The sequence below is a fragment of the Dromiciops gliroides genome, chromosome 6, assembly GCF_019393635.1.
Source record: "Dromiciops gliroides isolate mDroGli1 chromosome 6, mDroGli1.pri, whole genome shotgun sequence".
NCBI lineage: Eukaryota > Metazoa > Chordata > Mammalia > Microbiotheria > Microbiotheriidae > Dromiciops > Dromiciops gliroides.
Genome location: NC_057866.1, coordinates 162,161,403 through 162,177,945, shown reverse-complemented (window position 1 = coordinate 162,177,945; position 16,543 = coordinate 162,161,403). Strand labels below are relative to the sequence as shown.

Here is a 16,543-nt window from a genome sequence, read left to right as displayed (position 1 = left end):
GAAAGCCTAGGCTAGACATGATCCTTATCTTCTTCAAACCTCTTATAGCATTCTGTCTGACCTCTCATTATGCATTTCATATATATGCAAATCAAGATTTAAAAAAAAAACTAATCCTCTCCTAGATTATACCTTTTTAGTAGCAAAGATAACAAATTTTATCTTTGTATTCCCAGTGTCTTTGTTTACCCAGTGCCTAGCACACAGGAGGCACTAAATAAATGCTCTTCTAAAAACTGAATTGCAAATGGGCCTTAGTTTTAAAATGGCTTCCAAGTTTTTACTAAGGAAAAAAAGATGAAAGGGAAGAAGAAAGATGTTCCCTGTGTCACAAAATAAATGACCAGCTAAGAGCAGGAAGAAGGCAATCTCCAATATGTGAATGGGCCTGGAAGTTCACTGATGTGGATATTCTCTGTAACACCACATAACTCAGCCATGCCTGCCCCTCTTGGGTGGGTCTAGTACATGTCCTCCCATAAGTTCACCACCACACCAGGTCCCCCAATGAGCTTCCTCCACTCCTCCTGATATCACAAGGATACCAATGGAGCACAGGGCAAGCCAGTAGTGATTTTTCACTGTCAACTCATGATCAGCACATCATCTTTTCTAGTCCAACATTTCTCTGATGACATCTTTACTCGGATTCTTAACAGCCCCTCTTTGTTATATGTTACCTGTTGACCTCCACCACACGTCTCCACCATTCAGTGAATTAGACCCAGTTCTAGGTCTTTGGGGAGGGTAGTGCCCCATGATTCTCAGCTTTACAGTGAAGGACACTTGCCTATTTATTTCTTCTACTCTGATGCACTTAAATCAACATGCCCTGTCCTTTTCAAAAGCAGGGTGCATTCTCAATGCGTGTCAGATCTTTTAAATACCCATATCCTTTAATGAATAAAGGGATTCAGACAGACAGTCATGTTACCTCGTGTTTCAACAGCACGAATGCATTTTCTGAGAATTGTGAATCCGATCTTATCCAGTTGTGCACCTAAAAGGAAAATGTTAAGCACATCATGAATTATACACATTTTTCTTCCTTACAAAGCTGGAAAAATAACATCTGGGCTCATTTTGATGTAACCATTTCTTTTTTAAAGGCCACATGTTGAGCTACAGCAGTGATCTACACTGATGATCTTAGTATATTCACTGGAGCACACATTCAGAGTAACAGTATATTTACTGTTAACAACAACTTAAAATGCTAAAGTAGGTTGTTAACTGAGCATCCATCTTCTTCAGCACTGAAAAACAAATAAATGAAAAACTCTTCAAGAAAATCTTCATCCCAAAATGGCTAAGTATATTTTGTACAAAATTCCAGCAAAAGCTGTGGAAAAAATTAAGACAAGAAAATGAGCAGCTTAAATGTCCCTTTAAAAAAAAAAGTCATGACCTCAATGTGGGTCAGGGGCAAATGCCATTCACTTTTTTCCTCAATTTTGCAAATCATAAAATTGGCTCAGAAAAGCAAGGTCTCTGAATTTTTTTTTAAATAAAAGCTCATGTTTTGGAAGTCATGTTTCATATAACTCTTCCAAATGTTTTTAATCACCTTTCATGCTATTTTAAAAATAACTAAAATCTAAAAAATCACTCGGTAGGCAGGGTATAATAATTTAGATATGCCAAGCATATCTAGATATTTGAATAATCTAGGATTGCCAAGGAATTTCTTTTTCTTCCACATAAACATTTGCCTTTGCAAAGGAGAGTACATTTTTTGTCTCAATAGAAATCAATCCTAATGATTCTGATCAAGTCAGCACAGGTGGGTATGGGCAGCCACTCCCCATCCATTAAATAGATAACAAGCTAGTAACCCAATAAGGCATCAGCATTTCATCTCAGTACTTGACAATCAAAGCCTGGCATGTAGGTGAGGGTCTATGTGGGATTCCATGCAGACCCTGGCTGGGGTTTTAATGGGGACAGCATGGATAATAGCCCACCCAAGGTCCACCTATCATTTCAGAGTGCCAAAACACATAAATTGATTGTGAACTATTACTATCCCATTCACATGAGAAGGCTCTGCTCTTCTCCAAAATGACAATTAGAAATATTCATAACACAGAGACTCATAAGCTCAAAACTGGCAAATACTGTGTCTTCTACATCTTTGAACCCTGCCCCATCCCCTCAAACCAATACCTAGAAGATATACAATACAGAGTTGTTGAATGAATGAATGAATGACACAACCATCGAAGGAACTCATTATAATAAATCTGGGAACTAAAGCAATTTGATGCTGCTCAAGCTCTTTTAGGGTGTAAGGCTCATCTAGATACATACCTTTGTACATTGATTATGCACCAGAACATGCTATCTATCCAAAGCTTATAACTCAGCCATTCACATCTTAAATGTCTTTCCAATCTTACAAAGATCACATTTACAATGAAATCTGCAAACAATTCCAAGTTACTAAATCAAGAGTACATAGTCAATACCACTGTTAACATTTTTCTCTCCGTTGAGCACACTATACGTGACAAGATGATATCCCATTCCAGATGATAATTTAGCATAATATTTGTTTTTAGTTTGGTGTTTTGTTGCTGTTGTTTTAATTCAAAGACTTGCATTCCTTCCCCTTATAGACATATGAATGCCTACTCTGTGCCTGGATAGCTCTGTGCTTGGGGTAGAGAAGGATACAAGAAAAGTCTTACTCATGGACTTCAGCAGTCTGGGAGTTGATACTCCCTTTGAGAAGATAATATTTAAGACATATACACTTCTGACTGTTAGGGAATAATGCAAAGTAGGATATAATGAAATGTGAAAACGACTGGTCTAGACGATGAGGACTATTTCAGAGGCAACAGAAGTTCATGAGGAAGACAGTAGCCAGTAAGAATCTGAATCAAGCTCTAACAAACTAGGTAAAAACTAGATAAGTAGAGAAGAAGGGAGAACAGCATGAACCACATTTCAGAAACAATAATGAGCCCTGTGTATTCAGACGATGGAGAGCAAACAAGACTTAGCACTTACCTCCTTCCCGTCTTAGGCTGGTTCTATTCAAACAGGGAAGCAGCTATACATATATATAAAATAAAATAAAAAACAGGAGAAAATACTTTAGTCATGGGTCCATATGGGGCAAACACAATAAAGACACAGTTCCTTTTTTTTTTTTTTTAAACATTACGAATGGCTACGGATGAAGCAGCAGGATGTCAAATGAGCTGAAACCATGCACAAAAAGGCAAATTGCTCGAGTCGACCTGGAGCCCATTAATAGCATATAGCTCTATGGAAGGCAGTCTTATAAGCCTCACTCTGATCACCACAGAAAGTTACCAAAGAGGGCAGCAACAAGACCTACAGGAAGGCGGGTAGCATGGGATTGTATAATGAATCTCATAAACCAAGCCAAAGGTTTTACAAATCTGAAACGTTCAGTTCAGTGCTTATAACACCATACCATAAGCCTTTAACTCCCACTTCTTACTTTCCTTGGCTTCCTTCAAGGATCAGCTCAAAGCCCACCTTCTCTCTCTGCAAGAGGCCCGGTGTTTTCCTCTTTGAGATCACCTGTCCAGTTCCCACCACTGCTAGTACCTTCCCCTCTGAGATAACATGCATATGTCATGTATGTAAATAGTCATTTTTAATTATTTTTTGTTCATAAGCATTCATATTCTCTTCTTCCCATTTCTTGCCCCACCACCACCAATGAGAACAAAATGCTGGTAACAAATATGCATAGTTAAACAAAACAAATTCTCTTATTGGATGCCTTCAAAAATCTCGATATCTCTCTTGATAAAATCAATCCATGCTGTCTGTTAGGAGGGGGGTAGTATTCTTCATGATTGTTTGTGCCTGTTTATTTACATGTTACTTCCCCCCACTCAAAGGTAAGCTCCTTGAGGGCAGAGATTGTTTTGTTTGTTGGTCGGTTTTTGTTTTTGGTTTGGGGGGGTTGTTTGTTTGTTTGTTTGTTTTGGCCTTTCTCTGTATCTCCAGCAATTAGCATAGGTCCCAGCACATGACATATACTTGCTGCCTCATTGGCTGCAGCTCAAAAAGCCTCAAGTCATCCCTTACAAAGGCCAATCTTTCACTAAGCATTTATTATGTACCTACTAAGTCCAAAGAGGGGCAGCTGGGTGGCTTAGTGGATAGAGCACTGCGCTTGGAACTTGGAAGACATCCTCACAAGTTAAAATCTGGCCTTAGACACTTGCTAGCTATGTGACCCTACGTGAGTCGTTCACCCTCTTTGTCTTAGTTTCCTCATCTGTAAAATGAGCTGGAGAAGGAAATGCCAAACCCTCATCTTTGCCAAGGAAGAATCAGACACAACGGAAACAACTCAACAACAACAAAGTGCAAAGCACCTCCCAAATATGCGAGCTATGTGAGCCTCAGCAAGTTTTTTAACCTCACCATGCTATGGACAACAAATGACTGATTGATAAATTGCACAAAGGAGTTAATCTGGGGCAGCTAGGTGGTGCAGTGGATAGAGCACCGGCCCTGGAGTCAGGAGGACCTGAATTCAAATCCGGCCTCAGACATTTGACACTTACTAGCTGTGTGACCCTGGGCAAGTCACTTAACCCCAATTGCCTCACAAAAAAAAAGGAGTTAATCTATTGATAGAGGGGTATTTTCTCATGCAAGGTGCCCCAGTACCAATGAAAACCCAAAGTTTAAGGTCCCTATCCTTATCTGACTTCAAGTAGAGTGGACAGCCTCAAAAGATAGTGGATTCCTCCTCCTTGGAGGTCTTTAAGCAAAAGCTGGATAAAAAAATATGACTTCTCAAGTGTTTTGTAGAAGGTATTTTTCCCCCAAGTAAGGGCTTGACAAGGCTCCCAGGGTCCCTCCCACCTCTGAGATTCTGTGATGAGAAGAAGCAAGGCAGAGTGCAGAGGGTATCGGATCTGGAGTCCCTAAGTTCTCCACTCAAACCTCATCTCAAGCACCTACTAGCTATGTTGCTTCACTTCTCAGTTTGAATTTCCCACTCTGGACAATGAAGGGGTTCCACTTGATGGCCACTAAGGTCTCTCCCAGCTCCAAGCCTTTTTTTTTTTTTAAGCTCTAAGCCTTTTAAGCCTATGATTCTAATCCCATAACTGCATCCACTTTTCTTTTCCCTCCTTCACACTGTCCTTCAGCACTTTCCCTTCTCTGAGTTAAATCATGCTTCTTGTCCGGAACAGCAAAACATCTCCCAACAACAGAGGTCGGTATCATTGAGTAGTCTCGGACACAGCGTGATCAAGAAACTGTCCCTTTGGACTCCTAGCCCAGAATTCATTTTCTGGCTACACCGCGCATGGACAGTCATTTCAATGACTCCATCGGAAAGAGGAGAGTTCTGACTCTAGGCAGCAGCTCTTAAGATTTTTGGCTCCTGGCTCATTATTCTGAGGGCATACTGCCTTCAGAAACGTGCCCTGCCCAAGCTTCCTCACACCAATATGGAGTGCGACTTTTCATATTTGGAGGCCTTGTCGCTTATCTCTGGACTAATCGTTTTGCTATTTACTCTGCAGGAAAAGTCAGGATGGGGATCTTCAAGGTCACAGTGCCAATGATGGCAAATTTATTTCCCAGGGACTGCAGCAGGGAAGCTTCTCTACTGCAAACTGATTTTTAAATAGACCTCTTTATTCACTGGGGAGAGATGCCCATAGTTTTAGTTTTACCTTGACAAGAGGGGATTAGCAGCTTGCTTTGGAATCTCAGTAATACGAGGTGCTGTCAAAGACGAGATCAGTCCCTCTGGACCTTGCTAAAAACCTCAAGGGCATATTAAGAATAAATAGATAGTGGAGAGAGGACTCATTTGTCATTGCCAACAGTGAACTTGTCAAGTACACATAATAGTGAATGAATTCAGTCATAGGATTAAGAGCAGGAAGGGACCCTAGAAATGATCCAGCCCAAGACTCCCATTTTGGAAAAGAGGAATCTGAAGGGCAGAGGAGAGAAGAAACTTGCTCGAAGTCACCCATGCTTTATGATTTCAAACTCCATGCTCTTTTCACATTATACCATACTAGTAATAGGGAAAGAAGACTGGCTCTGAAATCAGAGAATCTGGTTTCAAATCCCACCTCTGACACCAACCACCCTGACCTTCAGATCCTCTTTTATAAAATGAAAAGTTTGGACTTGGTGGCCTCTTTGGTCCCTAACAACTAGAGCTCTATGATCCTGAGATTCCTCTGAGGCCATCATTCTATCTCTGAGAAGACTGAGGATTCCAGAGGGGAAGGGAATTCCCTATCATCAAATAAGTATAGTACTTAAAAGATGGGGGGTTCCCGGCCAAGTTCTTTCCACACCTTGCTGCCATCAGTTTGACATTCATCCAGTTTGACATTCCACTATTTTTCTTTTCTTTCTTTTTTTTTCTTTTTTCTTTTTTTTTTGCAGGGCAATGAGGGTTAAGTGACTTGCTCAGGGTCACACAGCTAGTACGTGTCAAGTATCTGAGGCCAGATTTGAACTCGGGTCCTCCTGAATCCAGGGCCGGTACTTTATCCACTATGCCACCTAGCTGCCCCTACATCCCACTATTTTTAAAGACGAGAGCACACTTGCATTTCCATTATTTTCAGAAAGTATCCATAAGCATCATAAGACAGGCCAATCATTTTGTCTCCATGGGCTTTAGTCTTTTGATCCATAAAGAAGAGGGAGTGATGGGGAAGGGGAACTAAATGATCCCATTTAAATCCTGTAGCCCAAAGTAAGGTTTTCTGAATAAAAGGGAGGGAGTGGGAACTATACTAATTGTCCCTGTTTACTGACCACTGGTAGTTGGCTTTGTTCTAATAAATTAACTATCATTTTCAGTATATTTAGGAAGGCAAGGTGGAGTAGACTGGTGGGAATGGATCTTTTAGATAATGTAATTAGTAAACATCTTCTGCATGAAAAAAATAAAGGACAAACAGCAGAATTATCTAGAATAAAGAAGGCTCCTACAAAAATAAGACATATATTGACAAAACTGCTCACAGGCAGAATTTATTTTCCAAAAAAGTTAAATTTCTTCCTTTTCACACCTACCCTGTACTTAGCAGAGTACCTGGCACATAGTAGGTGCTTAATAAATGCTTGCTGACCTGACCAGTTATTTCCTTCTTAATGAAGTTCAATGGTACCATCAAGCAATTCACCCTCTAAATGAAGATGGTGCTAATAATAATAATAAAATTTATAAAGCAATATAAAGTTTATAAAACCTTACATGTGTAAAGCCATTTGATCCTCAAAACAAATCTATGAAGCAGGTACTTTTGTTGTTCTCAATTCACAGATGAGGAAACTAAGACAGAGGCTAAGTGACTTGCTCAGAGTTAGACAACTATTAAGTGGCCAAGACAGGATGTGAAATCATGTATTCCTGACTCTAAGTTGAATATTCTATCTACTTAGAAACCTAGCTGTAAACCAAGGGATGATCTTGACTCTTTCTAATGCACCTCCCATATCAACAACTACTGATGGTAGCCTCCCCCGAACTATCTCCCAAATTTGTCCAGGTCTTTCTATTCCCACAGTAATGGTACTGGTCCAAGGTCTAATGACTTTAGACTGGATCTGTGGAAGCCTTCTACTGATCAGCCTTTTCCATCCAGTAATACACAAAAACCCAAGAATTGTTCTTCTATGTTGCCTCGGTCTCCACATTCTCCTCTTCAGAGGCTACACAATGCAGCAGGTGACTCATACATAAAATTAAGTTCCTGTTCGTGATCTCATCCTATTAATTACTCTCTGCTCCTTCTTATCCAAATGACTTCTTGCCTGTGCCTTAGATAAGAAATGCCTGCACGAGTCACATTAATTCCACAGGTCATTTCTGCACACTTCATCTCCCACTCCACCTGACAGAATACAACAGGATACATTCCTTTTCTAACAGCAAACCATGCTCCTTCCTTACTTCTGAACTCAGCTGGGTCTGTACCTATCCACAAAATCCTTTTCACATAAGTCCACAGAGGACTGCAATGGGAGATGTGAAGATAGCTTGAAGCTACCAACTGGTTTATAAACTATAGAATCAGGACCTGAGTTGAGAATCTTATGGATTATATAATGAAATTGAGAATCAGTTGAGACACTTTTAATAACAACAATAATGTTGATGGTAATAACAAGAAAAGTAGTTATGTCCACAGGTGACAGTTGCATTGGATTTGTTGAATACAAACCTAATGGATAACTTCAAGTTCATAGCATGTGAACTTCCAAAGTGATGTGAACTACATAAAGTCATAACATGTTATATTAGCCATGTTTCTAATAAATCATTCCACATAACCACAGAAGGTACCTGTGGCCTTTCAGCCTTCCCTTGTAGACCTCCAGGGAAGGGGAATCTGCTCCCACCAAAGCAACTCATTCTGCTTTTAAATAACTTTAATTGATTAATTGTTTTGTTTTAATTGATATATTCCTTACATCAAGCCTAAATGTGTCTCTTCTCAACTTATACCCATGGCTCCTATTCATGTCCTTGGGAACCAAGCAGAACAAGACTCTATTCTCTTTTCCACATCACATCACAACAACCCTTCAAATATATGGAGACAGTTATCATGGCCCCCAAGTCATCTCTTATCCAAGCTCATTTTTTAGTCCTGTCTAACTCTGCATGACCCCATTTGGGGTTTTCCTGGCAAAGATACTGGGATTGTTTGCCATTTCCTTCTCTAGTTCATCTGACAGATGAGGAAACTAAGGCAAACAGAGTGGAGTGACTTGCCCAGGGTCACCTAGTTAGTACATATCTGAGGCCTGATTTGAAGTCAGGAAGATGAGTCTTCCTGACTCCAGGCCCAGTGCTCTAACCACTGCACCACCTAGTCCTACCCCATAAGTTTCTTCAATCTATGCTCATATGGCATGAATTTCAGGCTCTTTGCAATCTTGGTTGCCCATTTCTACATGCTTTCTGGTTTTGCCATGTTCTTCCTAAAATGGAGCATACAACCGATACACAGTAAGGAGAAGCTGGATGGCCCAAGCCCATGAAATCAATGGCACTTACACCTAACTGAGAATAATGCTCATCCCCATAAGTCTCCATCATTAAAGACCTGACTATAGTCTTGAAAAGGGACACACACACACACACACACACACACACACACACACACGTCAGGATAAATGAAAACTAACTATAGTTCACTCCATAGTACTTGAAGTATTTTTAATGATGCTATTAATAAACCCTTACAGCTTCTTTTCCTCCCAGGGCTTCCATCCATTGCTTCCGTTCTTCTTCTGAAAATGCCTGCATAGTCATAGGAATTCCAGGTCTGAAAATTTAAAAAATAAAACAAAAGGAAGAAAAGCATATTAGTACTGCCTACTAAAGCTGGCCATCATCGCAGTTCCCATGTTCTCAAATCCCGATATTGTTCACCATGGCCGAGTTGAACTGCTTGTTCTAAACTTAGTCCATCCACAAATGGAGGGAAATTCTGCCAGGTGACTCCAATGATTGGGAAAGGCTGAGGAGTGGGAGGTGAGGAGAATCCTTATTCATTACTTATGATTTACTTCCTAAATAATGAGACGTCTTTTTTGTTGGCTTTATCAAGGGACCAAAATGAATCTGTCTCACAAAGATCTAGATGGCAAAATCTGCAATAAAACAGCAAGAGAAAATGCTAAAACAAGATGAAAGACAGTGAAAATGAATTGTTTTTCCACTGATAGAGACTCTGTTTTAACTAAGTTCCCCCCCCCCCCTTTTGGAAGAAGTTGCTTCCACCAATAAAGAGAAGCAATTCATCTGTAACATGGTTTCCTAGAGTAGTGAAATGGTTAAATGATTTACCCAGGGTCACTAAGTGAGTTACATGTCAGAGCTAGAACTTAAATCCAGGTCTCCCAACACCAAGATAGGCTCTCTATCCATTCTGCCCTAATGCCTCTTTCACAAGCTTCCCATTTATGTGACTGTTTCATCCCCTTTTCAACCACACAATAAAGTCACTGTGGGTCCATAATCATAATCATAGACATTTTCAGAGAATAATTTTAATCTCAAAAATGACTTCACCTGGTCTATCAAGTTGTTTTTATCAATTCTCATCCAACAGGCTTCATATCACAGATTATGATGCTGAAGTGTAAAAAGGTTAAGGTATTGGTACTAGGTCAGTTAAGAAACCAGTATTATGAATCATTATATAATCTACTGACTCCACACCACACAGTGACATGTGCTTGCAGGTATCCATCCACTTGTCCACCCCAAACCCCATTCATGTTTGAGTATGGTATGAAAATAGGGGGCAGCTAGGTGGCACAGTAGATAAAAGCACCAGCCCTGGATTCAGGAGAACCTGAGTTCAAATCTGGCCTCAGACACTTAACACTTACTAGCTGTGTGACCCTGAGAAAGTCACTTAACCTTCATTGCCCTGCAAAACAAACAAACCAAAAGAACACCAGATTTGGAGTCAAGGGTTCAAATCCGCTCTAACATTTAAGAGCTATGTGACCACAAGCAAAGACCTTCGCTCGAAGCTGACTCATCTACAAAATGGGGTGATAAAGCCTGTAGTGCCAACCTCACAGGATTGTTGAGAAGACTAAATGAGTGAATAGGAATAAAGTGCTTTGACAATCTTATACATTTTCAGATGTTATTACTGTTTTAATTTCTCTCACTCTTTTAGTCTCACACCTACTTTTTCAAAATTTCTGAAATTATCTGGACTCTGCTCAAAACATCATTTTGGTGCCATATCTCCAAAATTAGAGAGTTTAACTACCTCCATCTCTGTAGTTCATAGTGTCCTTTTGGAGGGTAGGAGCAAGGTAAAATATCTAGCCCATCAAAATAGTCTTAAAAGCCCTTGCCTTAGGTTTTAAAATTCTGGCCCTCATTCAGAGTAAGCCACACCAGGCTCAGGGGAGTTAATTATAATTACAGGAAAGAACATTTTTCTTCACGTCAATTAACTGAGAACATGAAATTAGACTATTTATATGAGGGGTCTCATGGTGCTGGAGAATGCTACCATATAGCATCTTAGATGGCAGATAAATTAATCTAGAAAGGAAACTCCCTAAAATTTTGTGATTTTTTTCCCCGTATAGTATTGAATAAGACTTAGGAAAAAAGCAAAATAAATAATAATAAGAGAGAGCATTTTAGTCAGATTCTTTGGGGACATCTGATTGGACAAACAGTACAAAATGTTCTGGGAGAATGGTACAAAATGTCCACAGGACTTTAAATATAAATTCAGTTGAGACAGACAGAGAGAGAGAGGCCCCAGGACGCTCCCCACTGGTGTGGAAAGAATACTATAGCCACTGTGAGGATACATTAGGTGGTAGACGAAATGTGCACAGAGCTTCCTCTTTTAACCAATTAGTCTTGCTAATTAGGTGTATTAAGCTCATTTATTCCAATGGTACTTAAGGACTCCAAGTGTTATCAATGCCCTCGGAATTTCAGCCACCTAGAGCAATACCCTAATTACCCCCACCCTAGTAATGACTCTTGGCAAAATGAAAATTACAAAAGAAAATTAGGTGTAAAATACATTTTTCTTGTTCAAAAGAACTTTAGAATGAGCAAAATGTAGAAACTGCAGTTCAGGAACTTGAAATTCCATATGTTCACAAACAAGGAATTTCTGGAGGTTAATCACAGAAAGTTAAAGGAAGAGCATCCAAATTTTGATATGGCTTTCTTTAACTTTAAACATTCTTGACTGCCCACAATTTTTATTTCCACTCTCTGCTCCCTGAAGGAGATGGTTATTAGGGCAAGTGTACTTTTTACACACATAAAGGAAGTTCTGGCCAAAAGAGAAATTTAAAACTTAAGAAATCTGTGATAAATTAACGTCCTGGATTATGGTCACTGATGTGACAAACATAAAAACAAGATGTGGTTAGAGCAAAGGGGGTTACCTGGTGATTTAAAATTTGGAAAGAACTAATTTTGTAAAATATAAAGGATCTGGGACTCTAAGTACTAATTCTCCCTGGCATATATAGGGAGGGAGGAAGAAACTACAAAAAATTAACTGATGCTTTAGATGAAGCTACCACCATACTTGCCTGCAGTTAAATATCAAACCACGACAGAAACTGAATGATGACAATGACAATAATAATAATAATATATTATCTGTACTCAAATGAAGGCCAATAACACAATATGAGCTGATGAAATAAATCATACAAGCACAGAGGCACGACAACCTGTATATGCAACAGAAATCGATCTTTGATGTGAAAACAAGTACCATTTAGCTCTATCATGACAATTACAAATACTAATATCTATTCAAAGTAAACCAATTATAAGAATAAATCTGAATGTTCACTGTTTAATTTAGCTCATACTCTCCACTGAAGACTAGTGATGCCTTCTTGTAGCATGGAGGTGGCATTACATTCCCAAAGGTCATGCTAAAGACTTTAAAAGGACCTGCACTGAGCCAGAAATACTCTAAGTATGAGCATGCTAATTAACTGTATGTCCATTTGTCCGAAGGACAAACCTAATTAAATTTAATGGGCAGTCATGGATAGAGTCCTGGGCCTGGAATCAGGAAGACTCGTCATGAGTTCAAATCCATCCTCAGACACTTACTAGCTACATGACCCTGGGCAAGTCATTTAACCCCATTTGCCTCAGTTTCCTCATATTCAAAGTGAGCTGGAGAAGGAAATGGCAAAGCACTCCAGTATCTTTGCTAAGAACTTGCCAAATAGGGTCACTGAGAGTTGGACATAACTAAAAAGCAACTCAACAAGAACAAAAAAACTAAATTTAAAGAGGTTGGCCATAGAGTGATAAATGTTTCAGCCATAGGATCTGTCTAAATACTGTCATCTAGAGTGGAGAGCAGTTATCATCTACTTGGTGGTAAAATTATCTGCAATTAGAGGCATAATCACACAATCCTTGAAATCTTGAAATAGAGCAATATATGAGCAATTTTCTCAACTAGAATCTGTTATGAGAGGGGCTTGGTCACCTGAAATGCATCATAGGATCAGAAATCTAGAAGAGAAAGGAACCTTTTGTCCAAACTCCGACTTCTCCAGATGAGCTAAAGTGATTGGGCCAAGAATTGCTGCATTAAGATCCAGCAACCTCAGCAGGCCATCCTATTGAGATTTGTACTTAACCCACTGACACTGGGAGTTCACACTTCAAAGGAATGTGTGGAGGAAAGAAGCAAATAAATTACCCTAACATGAAAATTCATCATTTAAAGTCTCTAATCTTTTGGACATTTCATTAAAAAAAAAATCAATGCCATGAAAATCATTATTATGCAAAATTGTAACTGTTTGCATTGAAAGGGAGGCACATTTGGAAATTCAGCACCAAATAGTATCTCAATGCAAATGCAATTTATAGATGTTTTAGTTGATAGTCCTAAAATGAGGCATATGCCACTAAGACAACTTCCTGTTCATGTAAGACAACACAATACATTGTGCCTGTAGCCTGAATAACAGTATTTCCCAACTGTGCATTGAATGCTACTTGAAAAGTATACAGGATCTGGGAACCTAAATAGTAATTCTCCCTGGAGCAGGGGGAGGTCATAGGGGGGAGAAATACTCTCATTTTTGAGGACTGAAAAGAATGGCAAGTATACCTTACTTGTCTGAAGGTGTCCATAATGTAAAGAGGTTAGTGATTACCCAGACAACTGTAAAATCCATTAAGATGTCTGTGCTTAGAATTCAGAAATACAAACCTCCGCTTTAAGATTACTGAGCTTTGCTGGCTCGACAGGTCATTACATAGAATCAGTTCTGGTAAGGTTTGTACTTGTCCAAAAATACTAACCCCACAGGGTGACAATTTATTCCGGGTGAGTAGCAAAGAATACTAGTTCTAATAATTTAATTACCCCTATTATTTCCATGAAGGAAAAGAGTTAGCTATAAAACACACACACGCACACTTGTGTGGGCTACAATTAAGCTAATCATTTATTCCCCCACAAAAGTGCAACTTTAAGACCCCATCATGATACGAAGGTATCCTGGGTTTTTGAAGGATCTTATGGTGGTATTGCAAGTTCTAATCAATCCTATCAAGTTACAAAAATCTCTGGCTATGGTTCCAACTATAGAGAGGTGACTAAGCTAGGCTAAGGACTAGCTTAGCTAAATATGGTTAATAGCTAGAGAAGAATCCTATGACCTAAGCAACCCATGAAACAAAATACATATATACAGATGTATGTATTTTGTATGTATGTATGCATACATGTGCATGAGTGTGCATGAGAGTATTCATGAGAGTGTGCAAGAAAGTGTGCATGAGAGTCCAAGAGTGTGTGTGAGTGCGGGTGAGAGTGAGAGTTTGAGTATGAGTGTGAGTGTGTGTATGTGTGCAAAATAATCCTCAGTCCTTTGCAAACCACTTTTCTTTCTGCTGTGAAGGATGCAGGTTGGTGGAAAAGAAGGCAGAAAGTGCTAAGAATCGCTTATGATATTTTATCACATTTATAAGAATCGCACAAAGCTTAGAATTCCATAAGCATTTTAGGAAAATGAGAGAGTGGAAACAGAAGAGAAAGGGGACAAAGACAAAGGCTTGGCATAAAGCCGTGATTCAGGGTTATGGTTTGGAGGATGACTCAGCAAAGGAGAGGAACCAGAAAAGGAAGAAGCCCAAGAGAAGTTTAATAGAATATCCCCAAAGGGACAATGTATCCGAAAAGAGAGAGTGGTCAAAGTCTCTGACACCTACTGGCTGTATGACCCTAGGCAAGTCACTTAACCTCTAAATGCTCTAAGCAACTCTCTGGGAGAATGAGTTGCAAAAAAGTGGTAATCTGCACAAGAGAAGGAGTTTCCTCCTTCCAGAGTTCCCAATCTCCTAAACCAGGAGAAAGGGGTAGGCTGTCATGAAAAAGAGAACAGTATCAGAATCTGAGCATTGCTCTGGTACCCACAGAAATTAAAGATTCAACCCCACTGGACAGATCTTCTGTGGAAGACTTACCAGAGGATATGAACAGAACAAGGTGTAGAATAGATATTTCTACTGTACAAGGGAGAACCTTACACAAGAAAACACATATAAATTTAAGTACTTAATTCACACAAATATTTATTAAGCTCCATTTATTAGCACTGGGAGGGTTACAAAGATGAATAAATCAAGGTCTTGGCCCTCCAAAACTGCGTTCTTTAGCTCTCTGTCCATTAAGGCAGCCAAGTGGCATAGTAGACATGGTGCTATTCCTGGAGTCAGGAAGGTAAGAGTTCAAATCCTGCCTAAGCACTCTTAGTAGCTGCACGACCCTGGACCAGTGACTTAACCTCTCTGTGTCTCAGTTTCCTAATTGGTAAAGTAGAGATCATAATAGCAGCTACCTCATAGGGTAGTGGTGATCAAATGAGATAACATAAGAAAAGCACTTTGCAAACCTTAAAATGATATACAAATGCTAGTTATTTTATTATTATTATTATTAAAGAAATGCCTACTATGAAAATAGAACTCTTTGGGAAGACCAATCCACTACAGAAAACGTGTTATACCTAGTAAAACAAATGCTCCCTTTCTAATCTGTTTTTTGAGTGTCTTTTCTGTGTCTCACATTTGCTCTGGGTGCTCATCTTCCAATAATAACTAATTAGCTTTTTGTTGTTGTTGTTGTTGCTGGAAATTATTATGCTAACGAAAGATGGAGACAGGGCAGTATATGCCAGTTACAGCCCCGTAGGAGAGAAATGCCAAGGGGTACACGAATATTCAAATTAAGACTCAAAGAGTTAGCAAAGAAGTGCAGTCATGGAAAGATACAGAGACACGACAGGATTTCCCGAGAAGGCTGGGTACTCTGAAGTGAAAGGAAGTCGAGTACAAGGAACGTTGAGTAGCAGCTGGCAGCCACAGAGCTAAAATCAGGAAAACTCTGATAATGTGTTGGGAGAACTGAGGGAAAATCAGGCAACTTTTAAATTAAAAAAAAAATTAATAGTATCCAGCAAGGAGCAGTAGCATGGTATACCGGAAACAGCACTGCACATGAAGTCAGAGGACTCAAGTTCGAATCCCTGGTTTGCCTCTGGAATAAAAAATTACTTCATGTCTCTGGGCCTCATTTTCTTTACATCTAAAAGGAAAGGATTAGGCTAGATCAATGGCTTTTAACCTGGGATCTATGAAGTCTCTATACACACACACACATATGTATATATGTGTGTATATATACATATATAGTAACTCTTTCAATATACTTATGTTTTTCTCTATAATCTTGTGTTTTGCTTTATGAATTTTAAAACATTATTCTGGGTAGGGGGTCACAGGCAGATCGCTAAGGCACAAACCCCTGGACCAGAAGAATCCCACTAACCACACATGTGGGCCACAAGCATCCTTACTAGGAGATGGGGTATAACAGCAGACTAAAAACTGAACTTAGATCCAAACCACATTCATTATCTTTCTCCCCAAAACCTTCCTTCTTCTGTCAAAAGCACACCCATTCTTCTAATTAAGCAGTCATAACCTATGAACCATCTT

The 16,543-nt window shown here is 39.4% G+C and overlaps 1 protein-coding gene across 1 annotated transcript in view; it reads right to left on the bottom strand.

Moving 5' to 3' along the window:
• Positions 1 to 16,543, bottom strand: part of ARHGAP10 (Rho GTPase activating protein 10) — a 369,896-nt gene that overhangs the window by 169,402 nt on the left and 183,951 nt on the right. Inside the window, exons 11-13 of the mRNA XM_043973392.1 lie at positions 9,239 to 9,320; positions 3,016 to 3,058; positions 935 to 1,000 (exon numbers count right to left, since the gene is read on the bottom strand). Coding sequence (XP_043829327.1) covers positions 935 to 1,000; positions 3,016 to 3,058; positions 9,239 to 9,320 — 191 coding nt within the window. The remainder of the gene's footprint in view (positions 1 to 934; positions 1,001 to 3,015; positions 3,059 to 9,238; positions 9,321 to 16,543) is intronic.